Genomic DNA, 26605 nt, shown 5'->3' on the forward strand with positions numbered 1-26605 from the left:
TTGGGTTCCCTCCCCCTTCCTTTATAACTGAGTGTCTGGAATTAGTAAAATTGAGCCTTGATCAGAACGTTTGTTGTCCTGGCTCCATTCTTTTCTTCCGCCCCGTCTAGATTCCTCTCTTTTCAGCCTGAACTGCCATTCTCAGTTGAACCGTTCGTGTTGTGGACTGCGGGCAGGCCGCAACACAGGTCCTCTTGTATCATGACAAGTATTTACCCACTGGGCCATAACTATAGCTCCTATATTATTACTTTTTACAGCGTCTTACTGTTTCACAGTGCTAGGGACAAATGTATTTTTAGTGTATCAATTAAAAAATTTAAGTTAAACAACTTTGTGGGATCCAAACAGCAAATGAACTAGAATCCGAATTGCACTTTCTCTCTTGTAACACACATTGCCAGAGCCAGGGCATCCCAGGAAATGATGCCCCTCCCACAAAAGTCTTTCTGTCTGAGTATGTTATATATGTAGTTGGAAGGCTCTGTAGTGAACTTTTGTTGTGTAGAATCCTGTAAAACCAAAAGAAAAAATATTTAAGCACATCCAAGAATTGGCAAAAATGCAATTATCCTAGAAAATCTTTCTCTTGCTTTCCTTTTTCACAGTTCTGAGAATGGAATCTGGGTGACACGAGGCAGGCTTTCTGCCTCCATGCCACACACTGAGGACCAAAACCACAATTCTTAAAGGAGAAAAGCTTGCTTGTTTGTCAGACTAAGATGTCACAAAGCTAAAAATCTTCTAACATCCTCTCATTGAACCAGCAGCTTAATGTTCATAGACCATCATCCTCCCCAGAGCCGTGTTTAGTTTCACTACAAAACAGCTAACTGGAGGAACGAGGTCCAGGAATGGAGTCATGTGAGGAGAATTCAGAGGGCTCGTGAGATAGCTCCAAGGAAATGAGACAAGTGTCTTGTAACCTCAGATTCTTCAAAACAGAGAATTGTTCTTGGAATGTGTTTTCATTCTCCTCCAAGGTATGGCAGGTAGGAGCAGTTTACTTCAGATTAGTCATTGCTACTGTTAATCAATTAAATATTTAAACTAGCTTTATATGCCTCTGTGGAAAAACTAGTTTTTGCCAGTGAGGCTTGTCATCATGATTGCATACAGCTTCTCTCATAAACAGTACTCACATGACCTTTCTTAACCCTAAGAGTATAAATTGTCTGAGGTCCCGAATAAAATTAGCTATTGCACAAGACTTTAGTCTGCCTTACTTATCAGCTCCATTCTCCAGGTTCCGCTGCCTCTAGATCAGTGACAGCTAACGATGGAAATTCTATTTCATATGCATGTATACTAATCATAATAAAACACATCGGGAAAGAGGGCTTTAGAAATGGATACTGGCTACAGCTTAGTTATTAGATTGTAATGCTAATATATTAAGCTGAAGAGGAAAGAGAAGCTACAAGGATCAGTAAAGGCTTTCTACATTTTCCCCTGTGCAGATTCTCTGTGTGCCTTATTTGTAGTTACTTCAAAGGTTTTATTACAACCACTGAGATCCATCACTCCTAAGTCTCTCCCATCTCTTCCTAGTCATAGGAATTACAGAAGGGTTTGCTCTGCCAATATCTGAGCTAAATTCTTGCCCATTACATGGGAATGTGGAACTTGGAAACAGTCAGCTTATCCAAGAAGAGCTTACATGAAATCAAGATTCTCTCATTCCTGGCAAATTGGCCAAAGTTCCCAAATGGGCCTCCTTTCTTAACTCCACCGTGTTAACACTTTCTGTCCTAACTCTCACTGGTTCTAGTTTTGTTAGGTTACTGTAACTAACTTATCCCATTGCAGCCTGTGCCTGGGTTATGCCTGGCAGTGTCTTTCATATACTAGCTGATACTCTGTAGGGTTAGCAAACATCTGCATCTCAAATGACGGTGCACTCTAATGTATGTCATTAAAGAGCATTCTCATTGGTTTCTAATGAGCAGAATTTACATATTGTAAGGGCAGATTAAAAGGCTGAGGTCCTTTCTATAGCACAGAACCATTTATCGTTTCTAAATGCCCTTCCTTTTAGGGCAAAACTGGGGAGGAGACAAATCACATCAAGCTCCCCTGTGATGTGAAAAATTCCAAGTTCCATGTTGTGCTCATCACCAGCATTGAGCCGAAGACCTGACTAGTAGTAGGTTTTGAAAATGTATTTGCAGATAGATGGATGGATGTTTAGATGGATGGGATATGGATGGATAAATAAAAGGTATGTCCAAAGAAATGTCAGTTTAGAGACAGCTGCTCAGTTACAGACTAAATGTCAAAAATCAATGTTTATTGTCTAAGATCATATTGAGATAAGACATAATTTACTACAGACCACCATTCTGTAGTAAACTTACATCTATAACTACCTGTGCATTAATTACATATCCATGAATATCTACACTGCTTTCCTTTGTATCATGAAATCAGCCAGAATATGAATGCCTCTTCCAAATTTAGCTTGACAAAACAACCTTCTTCAAACAGTAACAAGGAAGGAACTGCTTATAGATGAAAAATCAGAGATAACTGCCAAGAAAAGATGAGATGGGGAAGAAGGGCGGGGCCCCCTGGGCACCCCACCTCACCATGCCCCCCCAACACACACACACACACACACACACACACACACACACAGTGCAGCTGCAAGAACATTTCTGTTTGCTCAACATCATAACTTTATCTTCTAGTCAGTAATCTGGAAGGTTTCTACACACACAAAAATATAATAAATGAAAGATAAACATGCTGGATCAAAGCAGAGACCATTATTTTCTTGGAGTTAAAAGGCAAGTGCTTGGTAGAATTCAAGAAACATAAACATTTTTTGTTAGTTGCTGAAATTTTTTGTTAGTTTCTACAACTGTGAGCACTGTAGAGGCCAGTGGTCAGTTTAGCCAGGAGGCTCAATGTGTAAGCCCCATGGGGGATACCAGAACACTAAACAATAAGTACAGTCAGAGACAAGGTAATCGTCCTCAATGAAAAATAATTAGACTTTATTGGAAATAATAAAACCAACCAGCAGAGCTGAATATTCAAATTGCAGAGTTTCTCTTGGCAGCCATCTTAATTCTTCTAGATGGCAACTGTTTGCCCCCAAAGATGCAAAGATTTTCTTTGCAAACTACATATGCAAAGAAAATTCCAAATTTGTTGATTTCCTCCTAACAATTGGCTTGTGGAGAAGGCTCTTCTTGAAGCATTCATTGATTCTTAGGTATTTCTGTGAACTGTGATCCTGAACCTAGCTGCCTCCCTCTTCAGACTTAGGAGGTTCGAAGTAGGCAGAGCCAGGCTATCCACTCAGTACAGCACTCTCAAGGCACACAGATGTTCCGCCTTTGCAAGGCCACACCCCTTCACCTTCACTAACGCACTGGGATCTTGGTTTCACAGCCTGCTCTAGGTGCCACAACCCCTAACCCATTCCCCATGCAGATACAACAACCAATCACAGGATCAAGTACCAGCAATGACTCCTCCAGTGTGTGTCCATCACATACACTAGCAAGAACAGTGTTTACAAGGACACCCTTCCCTTACATGAACTATTTAACCAGCCTCTATGCTTCGTCAAGACCATACATTATATTTCCAACAAATACTAGGTCATACTAGACCCTTCTAAACCCTCAGAGGTTTATCCTGTATCAGATAGGTATTTGGATGGCTCGTCTCAAAGGTACCTTTTAAATCTGGAATGCTTTAACTATTAAGTCCCTACATCTAATTCTTACCATACTCTGCCATAAAGTATTCATATTACATTTCCCTGAAAGTCAGTGGACATCCCTCTTAGAAAAGATTAACAGGCCTTAAGCGCACTGTGAGCAGCTCCTGGAAGTAAAATAACTCACTCACAGTTCCTCTGCTAACCAGACAACCTCTTCCTGAGATCTCTTTGGAGCAGTAAAGAAATAATGAAAAAGATGTCTTTTTTTTCCAGGGAAATATAAAAATTACCTGGAGGCACTGACTATAAAGACCAGGTCATTTGTACCAAGGCTGCAATTCATGGTAGACACCCCACTCCCCTGAGGAGAAAGGGGGAACACAGGACAGGAGCAGAGCTGGCGCAAGTCTTAGTGGAGGGGGCAGGAGGGCCTGAACACTTGAGAAGTAAGGGCCCCTGCTCTGCAAGATAATCTTCTTTCTCACTGAACTCAGCATCCCATTACAGCCAGTTTTAGGCTCATTCATCACTTAGCCCACTCAGTACACAAAGCAAGAGGAGCTTCTTAAATAGAACCCAAATAAAGACAAGAGTCTGTCTACACCACCACTGGCCTGCTATTGAAGGCATTCTTTTTTTTTTTTTATTACTATTACTATATGTTTTCTTCATTTACATTTCAAATGCTATCCCTTTTCCTAGTTTCCTCTCCGAAAATCCCCTATTCCCTCTTCCCTCACTCTGCTCCCTAACCCACCCACTCCAAACCAGAGCCTTCCAGCTCAGAGTGCTACTGTGTGCAGAATCAGTGCCCATCCCCCACAACACCCCTGCATCTGGAGAGCAGTGACAAAAACAGAAATCAATCGTACAGAGCTTTTTAAATGCTTGCCCTAAACCAGCCAGGGTAGTGCACCTGCAATCTCAGTGCTCAGGCAGCGGAGGCAAGCAGATTTTGAGTTCAAGGTCAAACTGGGCTACATACTTGACTCAAAAGAAAAAAAAAATAAATGGAGAAATAAAAAAGTTGGTGTTTGAGTTACTTGGCTTTTGGAGTTCTAAAAGGTGCTACACAGGAACCTGGGGAAAGAAAAATGCACCCGTATTTGCAGGCAACTGTGAACCCTTCAAGTTATAAAAGGACACATCACTGTGTGTGATATAGGCACAGCTTTTATGGAGGTAACCAAATACCCTGACTGGATTGGAGGCCTGCCCCACAGGAAGGAATCCATGCCTAGTCTTACAGACCTGCCCAAAACTCCAGGCCTAAGGAGATAGACACACTATCTCCTAAATTTCTGACTAAACCCAGACAAATGCTGCTCTCAGCCATTATCAGAGAAGCCTCTCTTCACAGAGAACTGGTGAGGGCAGAGGCTTGTAGCTGCCCTAGATGTTGAAGATAACATCTTGGGGTTTGGCCCTAAAGACAACACTTAAAGCACCCCCTTCCATGCTCAAGGAACATCAAAGATGCTAAAGGAACGTAAAAGCTAACGATAGGGAAAAGGCCATGAGATGCCACCTTCTAGGCATAGCACAGTCCATGTACTAAGAACTCACCATATTATCTCAGGTTATCTGCACAGGTTCTGCCCAAGACAAGTCCTGCCAACAGTCAGCCATGGAGGAGGGAAGCCCTCGTGGGGCCTTACTCATTACTGCAGAACTACTGGCTACTCACACTCTGGAAAGGAGTGGACGTGGTCTTCAGTTGCATATCCCCTAGTGAGCCCACTGGCCAATGAATAGTTCTAAACCCAGAGTCACACAGACAGCCCTGGGTAAGTGCAACAGATAATAAAATAAAACAAGAAGCCATTAAGTATGAAAGAGATCTATGGGAAGGAAGGGGTGAGAGGGGCAGGACTGGAGAGGGGAAAGAATTAGAATGCAGTATATACATGTATGAAACAATCAAAGCTGAATTAATTAATGATAAAAAAGCAGTGACACATTCAGAAAATGTTAAGGGTCAGTCAATGAACCGATCTAATAATAGATTGCTACAAATTACAAAATCACAGAAGATCTGGGAGGAGTTGGAGGAGGGATAAATATGGTCAAAATATACTGTATAAAATTCTTAAAGAACATTACAAAAAAATTTACTATCATTGCCATGGTTCTCTTCCAAAATGTCCACCAGCTTCCAGCAATAATGCCTAAGAAGCCTTATCTTCTCAACATTAATATTTCACTCTTCCCCCATAGCTAAAGTGAGACTCCTTCAGACAGCAGCAGTTAACTGAATGGCATGCTGGCTCTTTTCCAATGACTCATTCATTTGCCGGCCACCATGGGTTAAGAGGGCCTCACACGTATCATAAGGAAACTCAATACGTCACATGGTACTCACTATCTCATTTCCCTTCAGGCTGTGTTTGTCTTTTGCTTTGTTCATAAAACCTCTTGATAAAGTTTCTTGACTATCACATAGTTAAATCTGTCTTTGATATTTAACATATCTTTGACTCATAATTAGTATAGTCTTCTGGGTTCACGGTTATAAGAATGCACATCCCCATTTCCCAATAAAGTTTTTATGTTTTCATTTACATTTTTATAACACTAATAGTAACATTAGTTAATGTTTAATAGTGACATTATGAATGCTATTAAGCATGCTCTCAGGCCAAAAAGTCATTAAAAATAAATATTTTTACTCAAAAATAGTAGATGCAAAAATAATGCCACAGATTAGCAAGAGAGAGGGATTTTTTAAATTATTCAACATTATATAACATGATAGCTTTGGAAATCCAGACATTAAAACCACACAGGGAAACTATGGTTGCAAGAGAGGAGGCTATGGTCTAGTAGCAATAAACCTGGTGGGATTCAGAGAAAGAAACATTTAACCTGCCCAGTTTATTGAGGTCTGTGAGTTATTCTGAGAACATATATTCCCTAAATTCAACAATTAAAGCTTCTCTCTCAAATGATGAGCAGAAGGTGAGTGATATTCTTATTGAGAAAACTTAAACCTTCGCCACATGCTAAGTTCCTGACTGATTTTATTTTTAATTGGCCCAGCATAAAAATCAAAGCAACGTCCCCTAGGGCTGAGAGGGTAGCTTCTCCTGTGCAGGCACTGGTAGTGATTTACCAAGAATCAGACAGATGGCTGTTGGGCTATTTCAGAGCAACCAGAAAACGATGCTCCATGGAGGGCAGCGGCAGAACACAATGCCTGTAGAAATGAGAACCCCTGGAAAGAGGCTGCAAAGGCTGAGTCGGAGGCAGGTTGGGATGTTGTGGTTCCAGAGTCTAATCACTGAAGAGCCAATTCGTAACCCCCTCTGTGACATACCCTGTGACTCGCCAGACCCAAATGTTGTCAGACAGCATCCAAGGCCTATAGCAGAGTACTGCTCCGCCCAGCCTTACAACAACCTACCTACTACATATTGAAGGCAATGCCTATGGAAGTCTGAAGGAAGTAGTGCTGGAGTTATAAGTGGTTGAAAGCCACCGGACATGGATGCATGGGATCAGAACTTGGGTCCTCTGGCAGACCAGTAGATGCTTTGAAGCATGGAGATATCACCCAGCCCCCTGTATCCTTCAGTTTTAAGAACTTCAATGCAGAGATTCTCCTCTAAACCCTGTGAAGCTGCAGCACTTACACACCAATAGAATCAGTCCAAGCAGACGACAGATGACTAATGGCAGTATTTTCCCTGGGACTGCACCAAGGATAATCTGGGATAACAAAGAATACAAATACCACCCATTAACGACATTGGAAAGAATGAAGCTAGTAATTCCATTATCCCCAATATAAATATCTCTACAGAAGCAAAGCCTCACTGCCAGAACTTAATCTTTACTCAAAATAAACCATTGCCAGCACTTAAAAGAAAGAATCAGTTAAAACACCAAGTGGATAAACCTGCCTGAACGTTAGGTCAGAAATCTCATCTGACGGCCCAGAGGACCACTGACTCCAAAACAGCAAAACTTCTGCACGGCCTTGGACTGTCTGAGAAACAGCCTCCGGAATCGCATCTGTGCTTCTCTCTGCCCCATTATGCCAATCTCCACAGGGACCTCCGCCTTTGAGAATGACTAGAACAAAATGGTGATGTGGACCTTCCAACCCCAACAGGAGGCAAGGCTTGCTTTGTCCTCCCCTCTGACCAGTCCCCACCGGACCCCCGTCCCCAATCTCCACCCTGGTCCTCCACAGGCCCTGTGGTGTCTTCCTTCCTCTTTGATGTGTGGCATACACTCTCCTTTCTCAGGTATACTCGGGACAGGAGCCAGAGGTAACATGACATGTTTTTTAAGGTGGTAGAAATGAGAGGGTATCTCTATTCCCAGGGGGTAGGGGAAGGGCAAAGCAGAAAACCAAGAACAAGGAGATCAATGGAAGCTTCCTCAACAGGCGCTTGATGCTGCCTTCTCTTCCTGAACTCCTGAGGCACACCTCACACACTCTTCAGTACACCGCCAATTTGGGTTTTTCTCCCCTCCTTGAAGCAATTCACATTTCGCTTTTAAAGCTTGGGTTTCTTTTGAATGAAATGAATAGCTAGAGCATCTGAGAAAGATTTAAAATAATGATTAAGATAATGCTCAAAAATATTCTAATGTAATCCTGTCCAGTTCACGTACGATGTAGATTACACATTAGCAATTTCTAGTCGTGGAGGCAGAGCTACACATGACTCCTTTCTTGGAATAATTTCATACTTAATATGAAGTACATCCAGTGTGGAGGACAGAGAATGAAGCCTAGTACTGCAGCAAACCTCAAAACAGTTCTTTTTCACAAAGGTCTTAGATGATCTTTACTCTATAATGTCTACCAGATATCCAAAACAGAAAATCCATTAGGTGGTTGACTATCTACATGGCTCTACATGAAGGCGAAGTCAGGGTCTGATATAGTTAAGGTGTAAAGCCTAGAAATTAATTAAAAACCACAGGACTGGGAGTGAGGACAGAAGGGAGGAGAGAAGGGAAGCTCTTAGATACTAGTGAACATCTGCTTATTGAGGAGGACTGAGATTCCTTATAGAATTAAATACAATTCCTATACTAATAGGAGCATCTCCTCAACTTCGTGACCTTTGAGATGAGTCTAGCAGTTTGTAATGATAAAACTCATCAAAGGAATGAAGAGGAGGTCTTGTCCTTGAACTATCGGAGCCAAAGAAGTCAGTGGACTCAACATGTGCCAATCCATGGGATGAGCGCATGACAGGAAACTCTCAAGTCCGATGGGAGATTAGAAAGGGGATGAAGAATTCTACCTAGGCAAGGATCCCAAGGGGAAAAAAAAAACAAAGGAGATATGACACTTCAACTGTGTGTTAAAGAATGCATATGAATTCATGAAAAAAAGAAGTGTTGTAGGGATTACTTCGGGGACACACACACACACAGACACACACATTCTCCATGACCTGAGACAGCAAGTGCTGATCACTGTGTGGCCTATGCCCCCTTATGCACTCTGATCCCAGGAAGTAGGCAGGTAGTGCTCCATTAGCCACTCTAAGCTGACATCTACCAGGTACTCTTTCGTCTTAGCCCAAACATAAAATTCAAGAGTTATACATCTGTAAATTGCTGAGTTCTTTACTAAATTATGAGATTTTTACAAGATTCTTATTCTTACCTCCATGGGAAAGGCTTTGAAATTGACCGTGTGCTCAGAACCACGTTGGTTTTCTCTTCCCCAGTGAAATCTAACTTCATACAGCTCAAACTCCTGTCCCTGAGGCAGTGGTCCTCCTGACAAGACTGAAAAGAGAAAATGACGTTGCTGAATGCTGTCCCAACCTAGACACACAAGGGGCATTGTGATTGTGATTGTGCTGTTGTTGAACCAGAAAGCCCTCCTGGACTCTAAAGACTGAATCTGCAAAATCAAAATGAGAAATGTATTACAACTGAGGTAAATTTAAACTGTCCAGATTTCACTAAGATTCTTTTTTTTATGTTCAATTTTGTTTATTCTTTTTTAATTAGATATTTTCTTTATTTACATTTCAAATTTTATCCCCTTTCCTGGTTCCCCTCCAAAAACCCCTTATCCCATCCCACCTCCACCTGCTCACCAACCCACCCACTTCTGCTTCCTGGCCCTGGCATTTCCCTGGGACATCGAGCCTCCTCAGGACCAAGGGCTTCTTCTCCCATTGATGTCCAACAAGGACATCCTCTGCTACCTATGCAGCTGTAGACATGGATCGCTCTATGTGTACTCTTTGGTTGGTGGTTTAGTCCCTGGAAGCTCTGGGGGTACTGGTTGGTTCATATTGTTGTTCCTCCTATGGCACTGCAAGCCCTTTTAGCTCCTTTGGTCCTTTCTCTAGCTCCTCCATTGAGGACATTGTGCTCAGTCCAATGGTTGGCTGAGAGCAGCCACCTCTGTATTTGTCAGACACTGGCAGAGCCTCTCAGGAGACAGCTATATAAGGCTCCTGTCAGCAAGCACTTGTTGGCATCCACAATAGTGTCTGGGTTTAATGACTGTATATGGAATGGATCCCCAGATGGGACAGTCTCTGGATGGCCTTTCCTTCAGTCTCTGCACTACACCTTGTCTCTGTATCTCCTTCCTTGGGGGGATGGGATAGGGACAAAGATTTAAATTATACTGTCTATAAGAATGGAATTAAAAAATAATATAGATTCTAAGCCTAGATTTCTAAACTCTAGGTTCTTCTTAGAGAATTAAATGCTATCGGATTCTCCAAAAGGCAATCAGAACTAATCTAAATGCATGATTCAAAAAGGTTTACAGATTCTCAGAATTCTGTGAAGATGTGCTCTATCTATTCTATATACACCCATGATAGAGATTTACAATTGTATGCAAGGTTTTTATTTCCAAAAGGTATCATAGATTCTGAATAGTTCACTACCACATGGTCCTTTCCACTGATTATCCAAATTCCACCTTGAGAAAAACCAAGGAAGGAGATCAGATTTCTACACTCTTTGTACCCTGTCATCCAAACCAGAGAAGGAAAAGTAGAGTGTCACACAGCACCTCAAACAGCATCCTCTGAAGAACAAACTGCATCCCCACCACTACCATGGACAGCATGGACCTTACTTCAGCCTTAAGAGCAAATTCTAGAATTCACCATTTTTAAATGGAGGTAATAAAAGTAATTATCTTGGGAGAAGCCAAGCTCTGTGTTGCAGCAGAAAAGAAAGTGGTGTATCATAAAATTAGGCATACACAAATAAGAAAAGGAGTTAAGATCCTTCTGGTTTCCATCTGCGCCTGGAGCGGACCCTGTGCCACAGCTTGCCTTAACAAAATCCTGACAGGAAGGAGATGATCTCCCAGAAGTACTGACATACCTGAGAGCACAGGTGAGACCACCACTTTTGCTCAAATTCCTGGACCAAGAGGGACCGTCCCAGAACCATCAAGACACAGGAACAAAGAAACAGCCAGACACAGGATCCCTCTAGTTTCCATCTGAGACCCAGAGCTGACCCTATGCCACAGCTCTCAATACCCAATTCTGCCCAGAGAAAGCTGGTCTCCCAGGAGTGCTGACACACAGGCTTACAGGAGGAACAAGCCACAGTCAGAGACAGCAAGACCAGCTAACACCACAGATAACGGGATGGCAAGGGGCAAGCACACGAACATAAGCAACAGAAACCAGTGCTACTTGGCATCATCAGAACTCAGTTCTCCCACCACAGCAAGTCCTGGATACACCCAACACACCAGAAAAGCAAGACTCTGATTTAAAAAATCACATTTCATGATAATAATAGGACTTTAAGAAGGACATAAATAACTCCCTTAAAGAAATACAGGCGAACACAACCAAACAGGTGAAGAAATTGAACAAAATCATCCAGATAGAAAACCTAGGAAAAACATCAGGAGTCATAAACTCAAGCACCGCCAACAGAATACAAGAGATAGAAGAGAGAATCTCAGGTGCAGAAGATACCATAGAAAATATTGACACAACAGTCAAAGAAAATGAGAAATTCAAAAAGCTCCTAACCCAAAACATCCAGGAAATGCTGGACACAATGAGAAGAACCAACCTAAGGATAGTAAGTATAGAAGAGAGTGAAGATTCCCAACTTAAAGGGCCAGTAAATATCTTCAACATTATAGAAAATAAAACTTTCCTAACCTAAAGAAAGAAATGCACATTAGCATACAAGAATCCTACAGAACTCCAGAAAAGAAATTCCTCCCATCAAATAGTAGTAAAAAACACCAAATGCACAAAACAAAGATAGAATATTAAAAGCAGTAAGGGGAAAAGGACAAATAACATATAAAGACAGACCTATCAGAATTACACCAGACTTCTCACCAGAGACTATGAAAGCCAGAAGATCCTGGGCAGATGTCATACAGACCCTAAGAGAACATAAATGCCAGCCCAGGCTACTATACCCAGCCAAACTCTCAATTACCATAGATGGAGAAACCATGACAAAACCAAATTTACACAATATCTCTCCACAAATCCAGCCCTACAAAGTATAAATAAATGGAAAACTCCAACACAAGGGGGGAAACTACACCCTAGAAAAAGCAAGAAAGTAATCTTCTTTCAACAAACCCAAAAGAAGATAGCCACACACACATAATTCCACCTCTAACAACAAAGTGACATTCACTTTTCCTTAATATCTCTTAACATCGATGGACTCATTTCCCCAATAAAAAGATATAGACTAACAGACTGGAGACTCCAGAGAACCAAATAACTGTATCCAAAAAAAGGGGGGGAGCAGAGCTAAACAGAGAATTCTCAACTGAGAAAACTCGAATGTCTGAGAAGCACTTAAAGAAATGTTCAGCATCCTTAGTCATCAGGGAAATGAAAATCAAAATGACCCTGAGATTCCACTTCACACCAGTCAGAATGGCTAAGATACAAAAACTCAGGTGAGAGAGATGCTGGTGAGGATGTGGAGAAAGAGGAACACTCCTCTATTGCTAGTCGGATTGAAAGCTGGTACACCACTCTGGAAATCAGTGTGGCAGTTCTTCAGAAAATTGGGCATAGTACTACCTGAGAACCCAACTATACTACTCCTGGACATATACTCAGAAGATGCTCCAACGAATGGGAGGAGATGTACAGAGGGTCAGGAAATTGAACAGAGATGTGTAGCAATGGGGGATGGGGAACTGGGCATAGCAACCAGAAAGTCCCAGATGTCAGGAAAGCAAGCAGCTCCCACGACCCCACGGAGATGACATTAGCTGAAATAACCCACAAAGGGGAGGGAGAACCTGTCCAGACCACATCCAAAGATTAGACATGGACACAGTTTGAGAGATAGGGTCACCCGCCCATCTCCAAAATTTTAACCCAGAATTGCTCCTGTCTAAAGGAAATACAGGGACAAAGAATGAAACAAAGACTGAAGGAAAGGCCATCCAGAGACTGCCCCACCTGGGGATCCATCCCACATGCAGAGACCTATCTCAGACACTATGAGAGGCTCTGCCAGATCCTGATCAATACAGATGCAGATGTTCTCAGCCAACCATCGGACTGAGCACAGGGACCCCAATGGTGGCGTTAGGGGAAGGACTGAAGGAGCTCAAAGGAGCCTTATCTAGCATCAGTGGGAGGGGAGGCCCTTGGTTCTATGAAGTCTTGATACCCCAATGTAGAAGAATGTTATAGAGGTGAGGCAGGAGTGGGTAGGCGGGTTGGGGAGCACCCTCACAGAAGCAGGGTAAGGGGGGATTGAATAGAGGGATTGCAGAGGGGAAACTGGGAAAGGGTATAACATTTGAAATGTAAACAAATAAAATATCCAATTAAAGAAAAGAAAAGGAGTTAAACTATTTGCCTAAAGCCCTGTTATCAGATACATATGAACACACACTTACCCAAACTACTATAAAGCAGTGTGCTGTTTCTTACGGGAAAGGGTGATACAAGCGGTTTTGATGTGGATCTCAATGAAACAAAAAGAAATCCACCTTTCAAAACTATAAGACAAAAAGGACCAATACTGAGAGTCTTACAAATTATTATTATGTTGTGTGGCAGAAGAGAGAATCACCTTACAAAAATGAATAGCTTTTCTTTGCATAAACAACAAATATACAGAGAAAAAGGTCATGAACACACACCTGTATAGGCACAACAGCCTCAAAGAAAAGAACATATTTAGGAATAAACCCAAATAAGGAAGTCAAACATCTCTACAATGAAAACTTTAAATCTCAGAAGAAAGAGACAGACACTAGAAAATGGAAAAATGCCCACACTCATGGATTGGCAGAAGTAATACTGTAAAAATGACTATTCTATCAAAAGCCACCTACATATTTGATGCAATCTTAATCAAAAATCCCTGTTTCATTCTTCACAGAAATAAAAGAAACAATCCTAAAATTCTTATGGAGTCCCAAGAGACCCCAGATAATCCAAATAATCCTGAGCTAAATGAGCAGTGCTGGAGAGATTACCATTCCAGAGCTCAAGACACATTACAGAACCATTGTAAGAAAAACAATACGGTGCTGGCACAAAGACCGACATGTCGACCAACAGAACAAAGCAAAGGACACAAACATAATACATATAACTATAGCCATTGGCTCTACAGCCTTCTGCTCCAAATCTTCTAATGTGAATATGTTACCGGGAGTAACAGAAGAAACCAAGAATGTAAAGGAGGACCATTGTGGAGGTAGGAGAGTAGCAGGGCACAAGCATTTGAAAGTGAGGGTTGGAGTTGGGGGAGAAGGGTGTTAACCAGGGAAAAGAATGGAAATGAATAAAGAAGGGGAGAGAAGGGTAAAATAACAGTAAAAATCATAAGAAATCATGCTGTTAACTTTTTACCTTAAATTACATGTAACAAACATAAGCTTGTATATATGCATACATCTACAGGATAAATAAGATCTTCCCATCTGAACTGACAATGATCCCCCCAAGAGCCACAGACTAATAAAAGCCTCGTCACCAAGCAGCAGAAGCCCCCTGTGAGTCAGGATTGTCCAAGAAACTCCGCAAACATAGACTATTCTTGTTGCCCTTGGTTGGTTCCCAGAGGTGGAAGATAGGTCCCCATTGCTGAAAATACCAAATACTCTGGACACAGGATCCAGAGGACCTGATTTGCATTTAACCTGAAGGCCCTTCCTGAGGACTAGACACATGGTACAAAAAGACACAATGCGAGTTTCCAAGGGAGCAAATCTACCAATAGTCCTACCCCACTACAATGATTATGAAGTCCAACAATGACCAACATGTCCAACTAACCTTAGGGGTACAATAGTGGCATACATACCTTGGTGATAACCAATAGCTCTCTACCCAGCCGTAAGAGCCACCCAACAAGAGAGAAATCATTCCTGGAACTGGAAATCTAGTCAACTACTGAGGCCAAGCGTGGTCATGGATCTTGGAGGAGAACCTACAACTACCACTTTCCTGAAGCAGAATAACTTCTAACTACCCTTTGTTTATTCTTATTCCACAGATACATGTAGTTCTCAGTCCACATTAAAGTAACTGTTCTTTACAGCAGGCAGAGATCATTACTAAAAACCACAATCAAAATGTCGGGAACAAGAGTTGGTATGGTACCCAACAGGTAGATCCTCAAAACAAATGTTCCTCATCTCAAGGATCGTTGTAGAAAAGGGGACAGAACAATTGTAAGAACCAGAGTAAGTTTTCTCTGAGATCATGTCTCCTAAAAATGTCAGAGAGGCTATATCCATGAAGCTTCATCAACAGGGTTACCTAAAGAAGACCTGAATATGGATGACAACAATGGACAGGGTAGCATGGAAGGGAGAAAGCCTGTGGGTCCTCCTGCCTAGACAAAGAACTGAGGAATGCTGAGAGTAGGGAAAATAGTCTTCTCCAGGGAGGAGCCCTCCTGTTGTTCTACCCTAAGATCATATGCATCAGATATTCATGCATGTTATATAGACTGAGAAGGTTGTATTTGTGTATTTAAGAACGTGTGTGTGTGTGTGTGTGTGTGTGTGTGTGCACTCATGCATGTGTAATAAGTTAAAAATAAAAGGAAAGACAATCGTTCTACCATGGATGCTGGAAACTGGAAATGGTCTTAGGTCTTCAGGCTTACATAGTAAATGCTCTTATTCATGGAGCAATCTCTCCAGCCCCAGAGCTTCTGTTTTTAAACATGCTAGAAACTCAAACAGTACAAGCCCATGTTTTGACAGGCAGATACTCAAAACCCAAGGGAACCATTTACAAATATTCTTCATTATCTATTACATGATACTAGTCAATGTATAAAATATATAGAATAAAATGATTTTAACAAAACAGACAGAATTTCTGTCTTCATGGATCTCATATCCATTTAGGTTGAAATTGAATTCATCTCAATCATGGGGATCAAAGAGAGCCAAGTCATTCTTGGTCACTGTGGCAGTTTTATTAGCTGCAGTTAATTGTATTCCATTAAATTATATTGAAGCAACAGGATCCTCGTGCACCCATGCTGTGAGGGTATGTGAACAGGTGGGAGGAAGGCACGATTCCCAGACTGATGCTCAGGGAGAGGAAGCAAAGAGGCAGCTTTGTCCAGGTATCAGGGTCTGGGTACTTCTCACTTTTGCTGCTGGTTAAAATCTCAAAAGTAAACCATGCTAATACCAGGTGGCCATGCAAAGCCATTAAAAGGGCAAACCACTGAATTTAGTTTGAGATGCCAAGTAAATGAACTCCTTATGCATCCCTCGAGATCGACTGTTCATACACCAAAATAAATTGTCACTGTTGGGCCCCATCTGAAGATACTACACCCCATTTTCTACCAAAAAAAATGTTGTTTATTAGGAAGGCAGTCAACCCAGTGAGTGCCTTTCCTACGTAACCACAGACTAAGTTCTGGAGAGTGATGTTTGCACAGTGCTTGGAAGATTCCTTGGGGGGATGACATAAACTCCAATGAAATTACAGTGAAACAGCCCAGGGATGACTCTTCTGAAATGCTTCATTTCTTTAGAGTGACAAAGCCAGGAGGAGAATCTGCCACTAGTTGATGTCATTGCTGCTGTCCCCATTTCTTAGCTGCTCTTTAATGGGCCTTGCCGTGATGCTTAAGAGACACAGATAGAGCCCCTAAAGGAATGCTCTACAAAATGTGAGGATCATGTGACAACTTGATGAACAAACATGTTCTTAAACCTGTCTAAGCCTCATAGTCCTTTGCTGAAAACAGATTTACTGTGTAATTCAAAAGCTGTGACTGGAGGAGAATTCCTTCACAGTTCATTTGAACTGAATACTCATTTTGAGTGTGTTGGCCATAAAGGAGACAAAGCAAAAGGACCTGACCTCAGCAGCAGCCAGGTATCCCCAGGGCAGGCAGGCATCCCCAGGGCAGGCAGGCATCCCCAGTGTAGCCAGGCATCCCCAGGGCAGGCAGGCATTCCCAGTGTAGCCAGGCATCCACAGGGCAGCCAGGTATCCCCAGTGTAGCCAGGCATCCCCAGTACAGCTAAATATTCCCAGGGTAGCCAGGCATCCCCAGTGCAGCCAGGCATCCCCAGGGTAGCCAGGCATCCACAGTTTAGTCAAGCATGTCCAGTGCAGCTAAGCATCCTCAATGCAGACAGTCATACCCAGAGCAGCCAGACATCCTCACTACATAAAGAATGTTCCCTATAGGAGGTATCAGAGACCACAAAGAGAATGTGTGGACAGTAGAAAGATATCCAGCTAGAGTCATCAAAAAGCAGATAGCATACACAGAATCACTGAAGACTTTCTGGAATGACAGCCCAGCTGAGTCTTGAAGAATATACTCAGGGGATGGAAAGGCTCAGAGATTCTAAGCAGTTCACGTGTGTTCTGAGAGAAGAAATCATAAGTCACCAGTGGGCAAAGGTTTTATACAGGGGAAATGGGGTTAGGAATAATCATCCAGCCTAAAAACAGACTGAGAATTATGAAAGACCCAGAAGTAAACTTTTCTAATTAAAGTTGCTATAATAAGGGCTAGTAGATAGCACGAATGATCTAGAGTGGTTAGCAATCTCTCTTACACTGATGGCCAATTAAAAATGTCATTATCTTTGCCGGGCACAGGGAACATGCACTTGTAATCCCTGCACTCAGAGATGGAAGGAAGACAAGGGAGAACTGGCGGCCAGCCTGGACTAATAGCAAGACCATGTGTCATAAAAAACAAGTATTACCCCTTGTCACAGATGGAGTGATGTGCTATCTTACAGGCTTTTGCCATATCACACACCTGAGCACCACATTGTCTCAGTAGAAATCTGTCCATATCTGTAGTCACCATATCTGTAGGTTTCTGTTACCTGCATGCAACACAGACTGAAAGTACTCAATCAAGACTTTCAAACATATAGAGACTCCGTCCACATAATTTGTATTCCAGTATGTGTTTATAACTTTTTATATAATTATTATATATTGCTGCTAATTCCAATCTGTGCCTAATTTATAAGGTAAACTTTATCATAAGTATATGTAACAAGACAAACAGTATAGAAAGAGTTCAGCACAATCCATGGAAGCTGAGGCCATAACCACTGCCAATAAATGAAAACTGTTCTCATGTTATATGTGCATTATTTTCCTTATCATAGGTATGTACAATTTTATTTAGTTTGCATACCTCAAGTGTGAAGATTCCTGCCATTCCTTACTCCTGATGAGAAATCAAATGGTGTATGTGACAGCTTACATCACTTCCCCCGGCTCCAGGAGACAATGGGGCACATAGCCTGGTCAACTCATCACTCACAGGATGTGAAAATGGGCCAGACTCCAGGACAAGTAAAACGCTGCCACTTTTAAACAGCCCAGGACAGAGAGGATGGTGACAGGATCTGAACGGTGGTCCAGTCTCGGGGACTCCACCCCTGCCCATCTCTATCCATCCCCTCCTTACTATATCTACTAGAGCTCTGCAGAGGACCCTTCGGTACAGCCCTGTGCCAGCCCTACTTTTCCACTGGATGGCCCCACAATGGCCTCAGTCTTTCTTGGGTAATTTAGTTTATTGCTGTGAATTTTTAACCAACTTCCAATCTCTTGTAGGTCCCACCCCATTCTGGGCTGCCATGTTAATTTTCCTAGATTAACATGCTATTTAAGGCTCCTATGGGGGAGGTGGTGTCTTGTCCTTTAGCCTCTGTTCATGGTCCCTCAAGACTGTGTTCTAACACATCCTCACTCTTACATTTCCCTTTACCACAAACACATCTTCTTCAGATGTGCTATAAGACGCTCCTTCTAGCATCATCTCTAGATTTGTCCCATATTCTTGTGGCTTGTGCAGCTCTCTGCACTGTATCTCACCAACCTGCAAGCATATTGTACTGGCTATTTTTGTGTCAACTTGACACAGCTGGAGTTATCACAGAGAAAGGAGCTTCAGTTGAGGAAATGCCTCCATGAGATCCAACTGTAAGGCATTTTCTCAATTAGTGATCAAGGGGGAAAGGCCCCTTGTGGGTGGGACCATCTCTGGGCTGGTAGTCTTGGGTTCTATAAGAGAGTAGACTTAGCAAGCCAGGGGAGGCAAGCCAGTAAAGAACATCNCTCCATGGCCTCTGNATCAGCTCCTGCTCCCTGACCTGTCTGAGTTCCAGTCCTGACTTCCTTTGGTGATGAACAGCAGCATGGAAGTGTAAGCCGAATAAACCCTTTCCTCCCCAACTTGCTTCTTGGTCATGATGTTTGTGCAGGAATAGAAACCCTGACTAAGACACATATATACCCTTCCAGGTCACGTCAAACCCTACTTCTTTCCCAAACACTTCTCTAATAATTTCTACTAAACAGTCATCCTTCAACAACTGGTTGCTGGCTTAATTTTACCACATCCAAAGCCTGTAACTCTTTGTATAAGGTAAAACTAAAACATTGTCAACTGCATTCTACCAGCCAGAGGAAACCAATCAGCTGCTGCACAGGCACACAGCTCCAGCTTCTCCCCACACATCACACATCTGGCAAACCAGACATGCTTTATCCAGGCCCTACACTCCCAACACCAAGGTAAATGAGACACCCAGTGGCTATTATGGTCTTTTGTTCTCGTAGCTGCGAGTATCTGCTTAGCTCTTACAGGCAGGTCAGCAGTGTTCCAAAGAATGCCTGAGAAAGCCTGATACGCATGCTCTGTTAGGTCCAGAACTCTAGACAGACTTGCTGGGGAAGGCACAGAACTGTCTGACTGTGCTCCTCAGTGAAGACTGACTTTCCTTCCCTGGGCTGAGGCTGCTACAGCCTGCCAAGGGGTTTGCAGCATAGGGCCAGTCTGATGACAGAAAAATAACAGGAAAAGGCAGCACACAGTCTCTACGTTACACTGCCTGTGTGAGCAGGGCTGAGGAGGAAGCCTAGAGAGTCAAGCGTGCTCAGGATGATTGAGTAGAAGAACTGACAGGGAGAAGCAGTCGAAACTAAAATAGCCCACAGGTAACCGTGTCTGAGACTAGTTTCCACACATCTCATTTCAAACCCGGCAATTAGAATATGATAAGGTTTTACAGTTCTCCCTGGGGAGAGTGTGTGGAATGATCACCCATGGCCTCAGCCCAAGGAAGTCTGCATGGTGGAGAGACTAGGCAGGTGGGTCCAATGGCCCAAGGCAGCGTGTCCAGAGGGACCTTATACATGAACTGCATTGTTAGGATAACACTAAGGGCTTTGGTTTGTGAAGCATAAACACTGATACTATTCTAAAAAAAAAAAAAATGGTGTGGTCATTCAGGGTAATTCTTTGTGAGGTTCTATTTTTACAGTAAAAATAGAAAAAAATTAAAAAGAAGGAAAAATGACTATGTCCACAGAAACAGAGATCTCAAATTGGCAGGTGATAAAATATAAGCTTTAATTCCAAAAAAAAAAAAAAGAATACTGTGCTTACACTAGGAATTTTTTTTGTTTGTTTTGGTGTTTTTGTTTTTGTTTTTGTTTTGTTTTTATTTTCAAGACAGGGTTTCTCTGTATAGCCCAGGCTGTCCTGAAACTCACTTTGTAGATCAGGCTGGCCTCGAACTCAGAAATCTGCCTGCCTGTCTCCTGAGTGCTGGGATTAAAGGCATGCGCCACCATGCCCAGCGGAATTTTTTTTTTTTTTTTTTTTACTTTTATAAAAAGATAACCTATGGGCCAGCAAAATGGCTCAGGATGTAAAAGCACTTTCTTTGAAGCCTGACAACTTGAATTTGATCCCAAAACCGCCATGTAAAGGTGTAAGGAGGCACAGAATCATAAAATTACCCTCTGAACCCCCCGCCCTCCTGCATGAACCCTCAACATGCACACAAATGCTGGCTCGCACGTGCACACACACACCATATATACATACTAATAACTAAAATAATAATTAAAAGTACATTTTTAAAAGCACGTGAGTGGGGCACTGTAGGTCATGTTATGGTCCCAGCTCTTGAGGGTAAGAGGCAGGAAGTTGTTAAAATTCAAAACCGTCTCCAGCTACACAGTGGTTTTTATACCAGCCTGGATAACTTACACAGCTCCTATCTCAAAAACAAAACACACTAAATAAATAAATAATTAAGATACAAAACAAATAAATAAATACAATTTAAAGCCATCACACTGTCATCAGGAAACACCCCCAGTAACACAGGAAGTGCTTCCCTGTCTGCTCAGGCCTCACTACCCAAGAGGGAAATGTGCATTTTGTCATAACAGCCGAATGGAAAGAGACAAAAGGACAGACTTGGAACGGAAGGGCATTGGGTATGCCTGGGTGAAGGTGGAGGCATAAAGTGGAAAACTTCAAACAAGAAATGAAAGTCCCTAAAAAGAGGGGTTCTCTCAGAATTCTGTTCTCCATTGCCAAACAGCTGCCGCTAAACAGCCTAACAGATGAACAGAGGATAGGAGCTACAGTATGGTGGCACTCTCTTGGCTGTTGACAAGAACCAGAATGCAAACAGCCACACGTGGGCCAGCCCTCCCTTGCTACCTACCCAGTGTCCCTAAAAAGCAGAAACAGCAAGCAGGTAAGTTCTGAGGACACTGAGCCCCCTCCAAAGCTATCTCTAGCACACCCGAGTCACCGCCAGACTCCATTACTGACCATGTGACCAGACCTCAGCCTCTGCCTTCCTGAACTGAGCTTTTGAGACTCAGCTAGACTCATCTTAAGTAGGAGCAGAGAGCCGGATCACTGGGTGTTTGAGGAGAACCTCCTAAGAGGAAAGGACAGAACGGAACTGAGAGAGAAGGAGCCCAAAATATACAAACAGGAGGAAGGCAAGAGAAAATGATGAAGAAGGGTCTCACTTAAAACACTGAAGGGTGAAATTCAAAAGAAAATCAACTCATCAGCACCAGATTTTAGAAACTGAAAATTGAGAGCAAACTCAAAAAGTCTGTGTGTTTCAGTGGCAGTCCAGAGAGGCAGGGGCAGAGAAAGGACAAGAGGGAAGAAGGGAGGACTCACTGCTGTTGAATGTCCTGAGACAGGATCTATCATCAGTCAGAGTTGGAAGTGAGTTCCTCTTAGGCAACGTTAAAAAGAAATAAACAAGAATACAGTAACTCCAAAGGAAAACATTGTTCCATAAAGGAAACCCAATAGAGCCTCGGGCAGAAATGGCAGGTGCAAGGTCATAGCAATTATGCTTTGAGTATTACTTTTAATAACAATACACTTTAATGATGTGGGACAAAACCAGGACAGGAAAGAGTAATAAGACACACCTCCACTTCCACAGCAGGGAGACTAAAGAACTCTTAAATATCAGAGCAAATGGCATAAGCCTGTTATTAAGAAATACAGAGGTAATGACAATGGAAACAACTTTTAAAAGTTCAGCCCTGAAAACAAACATGTTGGTAACATTATACAGACTGAGCAGGTTTTACACACACATACACACACACACACACACACACACACATCACACATATTGTACTGGCTAGTTTTGTGTTGACACAGCAGGAGTTATCACAGAGAAAGGAGCTTCAGTTGAGGAAATGCCTCCATGAGATCCAACTGTAAGGCATTTTCTCAATTAGTGATCAAGGGGGAAAGGCCCCTTGTGGGTGGGACCATCCNTGGGCTGGTAGTCTTGGGTTCTATAAGAGAGTAGGCTGAGCAAGCCAGGGGAAGCAAGCCAGTAATGAACATCCCTCCATGGCTTCTGCATCAGCTCCTGCTTCCTGACCTGCTTGAGTTCCAGTCCTGACTTCCTTGGTGATGAACAGCAGTATGGAATTGTAAGCTGAATAAACCCTTTCCTCCCCAACTTGTTTCTTGGTCATGATGTTTGTGCAGGGATACAAACCCTGACTAAGATATATATATATATCTTATATATATATATTATATATATATATAATTATATATAAGATATATATATATAATTATAATAATTAATGAAAATGGCCATGAGTTTGAAAGATAGCAAGAAGGGGTAATACACAAGAGTTAGGAAGGAAAGGGACGGGGGAATGATGGAATTATATTATAACCTCAAAAAAAAAACCAGAAAAAGTAAATTTTTCAAAGGTTCGAAGTAATTGTTCCTAGAGGAAAACCGGAAGTTGTAGGTAGGGCAAGACAGGCTGTAGCTAGATGTAGAGAAAATGTAGACATAGCCAACTATTCAAATTATATCTGTAGTCCATTTTGATAAAGAAAAGAAGCTTCATTAAATAAATAAATAAATAAATAAATAAATAAATAAATAAATGATAGTGTTCAGAGTTGAAAGACAGTTCTTTACAGAAGCTGTGATAAACTAATTAAGAGATGGGTTTTTTTTCCAGTTACTTGCCTTTTTTTTTTTTTAAAAAATAAGATAAGCTATTACTGTGTAGCCATGGCTGAAGCTCCCTATGTAGATCTAGATCAGGCTAACCTGGAAATCAAGAGACCCCACCTTCCTCTTCCTCTGCAGTGCTGGGTTAAAAGGTGTGCACCATCGTGCGCAGGACTGATTGGCTTTTAAGTTTGTTGAAACATTAAAAGGGAGAAATCACTGTAGTGACAGAAGAGGACTGGGCCCCTGAGGGAGGAAGGTCCGGAAAGAAGTAGAGAATGAAGTCTGCATCTGGCATTGCAAGTCAGGACAAAACTACAGGCAGCAGTTCCTTCTGCTCGGGAGTGGAGGTCAGAGGAGGGGAGGGGGCAGGACTATCTAAAGTATACAGAAGGATAGAATGTGTAATGACCAGAGATAAACATCTCCAAAGCATTCTGATTGAAGCTCAAATCTAAGTTCACTGTGTGAGTGTGTGTGTGAATGTGTGTGAGTGTGTGTGCGTGAGTGTGAATGTGTGTGTGAGTGTGTGAATGTGTGTGAGTGTGTGTGAGTGTGTGTGTGTGAGTGTGTGTGAATGTAAGTGTGTGTGAATGTTTGTGAGTGTGTGTGTGAGTGTGTGAATGTGAGTGTGTGAGTGTGTGTGAATGTGTGAGTGTGTGTGTGTGTGTGTGTGTTTACTAGCTCCATATAAAATACACACTGTTTTCAGGAGCTGTCCCCACCTCAACTAAACTACCAATAGCTGCAAAGAATACAGGCTCTGCCTGGTGGGTTTCGAATTGAAGCTGTGAGACAAGATGAGGAGTAAATACCTTCTTTGCCTAATGGCAGACCTAACCGTTTCAGGGTTTGAAACACCTAGCTGATCAATTTGGAATTAACGTAAGCACAGTCTGTTTGTAAAACACATCAACACTCAACACACTAATGTTACACTCCTTCCAGGAGGAAAAATAGCCATTATTCCCCATGAAAAACACAATCTTAATGCTAATGTTTTTTAAATCTGTTTTTGTCTCTCCTACATTTAAGCTGGAAAGCAATTCTCCCAGAAATTGCATTTTCCACAAAACATTTCAGATTCATTTCGGCAAGGTTCAAGAAGAGTGAGTGAGTGAGTTAACAATAAACAAAAACAAGCACTGAGTTGCCACTTAAATATCGGGCTGCATTCAACATGAAAGTTATTCTTGTCATTGATAGAGAAGGGAACTTTAATTTGAAAAGTTTATCTTGAACACAGGTGATATCAATAAATCCCAATCTTTGGTCTCACAAACTATTTTCAAAAGACATTATAATTAAATGATTTCAGCTAATCAATAATTTAGAACAAAACCCACAGCAGAAAGACCCAAATCCGCAAGCCTGTGTGTGCACTCCTTCCTTCATAGCTCAGTAAATGTATGTTTGAGCAAGAGGCAGCTTCAGGCACAGTTTTGGAAGAACAGCCAGCTGAGATATTCATCACTTCACCCTCTTAGCCCTTGAGAACTCTATTAGAAAATAATTCCCAGAAAAATGCAACTTATAAGGACCATGAAAATAGAAACTGTGTTGGTGTCACCTTTAAAACCATACAAGTTAAATCAGAGCTTGCTTATAAAAGTGCAGAAACATGTGTTCCAAATTACCTGATTTCGACTTCAGGATGACTTGAATGGTGTGTCCATCGTTGGTGACTTCACAGTCCCGGCACACCACATAATTTGGAGACAGGCGGACATCCAGCAGTGAGGGGTCATACCTGGCTTCTCTGGAGTTTAGGTTGATAGGTGACTGGTACTCCCCATTAGCATCAGGAAACACTAAGCCCCACTCAACACCTGAAGACAAAATGAGACTAGGTTGGGTTTTTTTTTTTAAGGTTAATGACAGTAAAATATAACACAAAAATCTCGTAATCCTTAACATTATAGCTGTGACTATCATCTGTATGTAGATGAAATATAAGAAATGTGTGTGGATTTTTACATTCATTACGTGACTGGTCTGTTGTTAAATATCACACACAAAATCCTTTACTGTCTGTGCATACAGACGCTTTGATGTAGGGATCTAAGAAACTTATCTTGAAGTGACTAGAAAAAAGATACCTCAGAAATTTCTTCTGCTCATCAGTTCAATTATGTGCAGTACTAGGAAATTTCCTCAAAGCCCCACATGCTCAGAGACAACAGAAAACCTGTAACGCTAATGAGCGCCACTTGTTTAAAATGCAAATACAGTGTCCCATACATATTAGCTCTTTTGCTCTTTCCTCCGTGTATACAGGAAACATGGGCGGGCACTAATGACTATTCGAAGCCCTGGATCTGCGGAGACAGATTTAGGAAACTCTTTTTAAAGTCCCCAAGATCCAGCCTGCAATTCGGGACGCGTTTTCTGAAGTGCGTTTGGTTGTATTTCCCAAGACTAGAAAGCAACTCGGTTGCACGTCTGCTCCAGGCTGGGAGACGTGGCTGCCCGGGTGCAGCAGGTGCGAACCGCACTCGGGCAGCCACGGAGGGGCAAGTGGGGGACCGCGTGGGGCGGAGCAGCCGCGACAACGGCCCCACGAGCCTACCTTCCTCGTAACCCCACTCCACGCCCTCCTCCTCCTCCTCTTCCTCGTCTTCCTCCTTCTCGGGGAAGGCGACTGCATCCTCAATGAAGCTCAGGTCAGCCATGGGCAGCTCTGCGACTCGGGTGCGGGCGCGGCAGGCGCGGGGCTGGGGACCGCGCTGAGCGTGGCAGTCCCCGCGAGCGCGAGAGGCAGCAGTCCGGCGCAGGCTTGCGCGTTTTAAGGTCGGTGGGGGCGTGTCTGACCCGAGGACACGCCCCCACCCTACACCCCCACCTCCACCCCCTCTCACCCCACAATCAGGACAGACAAGCCTTCGAAAGCCAAACTGAGGCTGCAGCGACCCGGGAAGCCTGCTGCACCCAAGTCCTAATACCCTTCCAAAAGCCTGGGAACTCCAAAATCCGCCCTGTCTCCAGTGCTCCCCTTGCTCCAAACAATTTTCCCAAAGGAGTTGCCTTGCTTTGGGAACGGGATTGAAGACCGCGAACCCAACAAGACTCCCTGGTCGAATGGTTTATTGGCCATAGTTTACCGGTCAATTTTGTTGGGGGTTGGTTTTGTGAGACTGGCTCTCAAGAAGACCAGGTTGGCTTCAAACTCC

General features: G+C 42.6%; 1 protein-coding gene across 1 annotated transcript in view; it reads right to left on the reverse strand.

The window, feature by feature from the left end:
- Ca8 (carbonic anhydrase 8) overlaps nucleotides 1-26206 on the reverse strand; it is a 196214-nt gene extending 170008 nt beyond the window's left edge. The window contains exons 1-3 of the mRNA XM_021159978.1: nucleotides 26005-26206; nucleotides 25073-25264; nucleotides 9309-9433 (exon numbers count right to left, since the gene is read on the reverse strand). Of these exons, the coding sequence (XP_021015637.1) occupies nucleotides 9309-9433; nucleotides 25073-25264; nucleotides 26005-26107 (420 nt within the window). The 5' untranslated portion in view covers nucleotides 26108-26206. The remainder of the gene's footprint in view (nucleotides 1-9308; nucleotides 9434-25072; nucleotides 25265-26004) is intronic.
- Between the last annotated feature and the right edge of the window lie 399 nt (nucleotides 26207-26605).

The sequence above is a fragment of the Mus caroli genome, chromosome 4 (genome assembly GCF_900094665.2).
Source record: "Mus caroli chromosome 4, CAROLI_EIJ_v1.1, whole genome shotgun sequence".
NCBI classification, from domain to species: domain Eukaryota; kingdom Metazoa; phylum Chordata; class Mammalia; order Rodentia; family Muridae; genus Mus; species Mus caroli.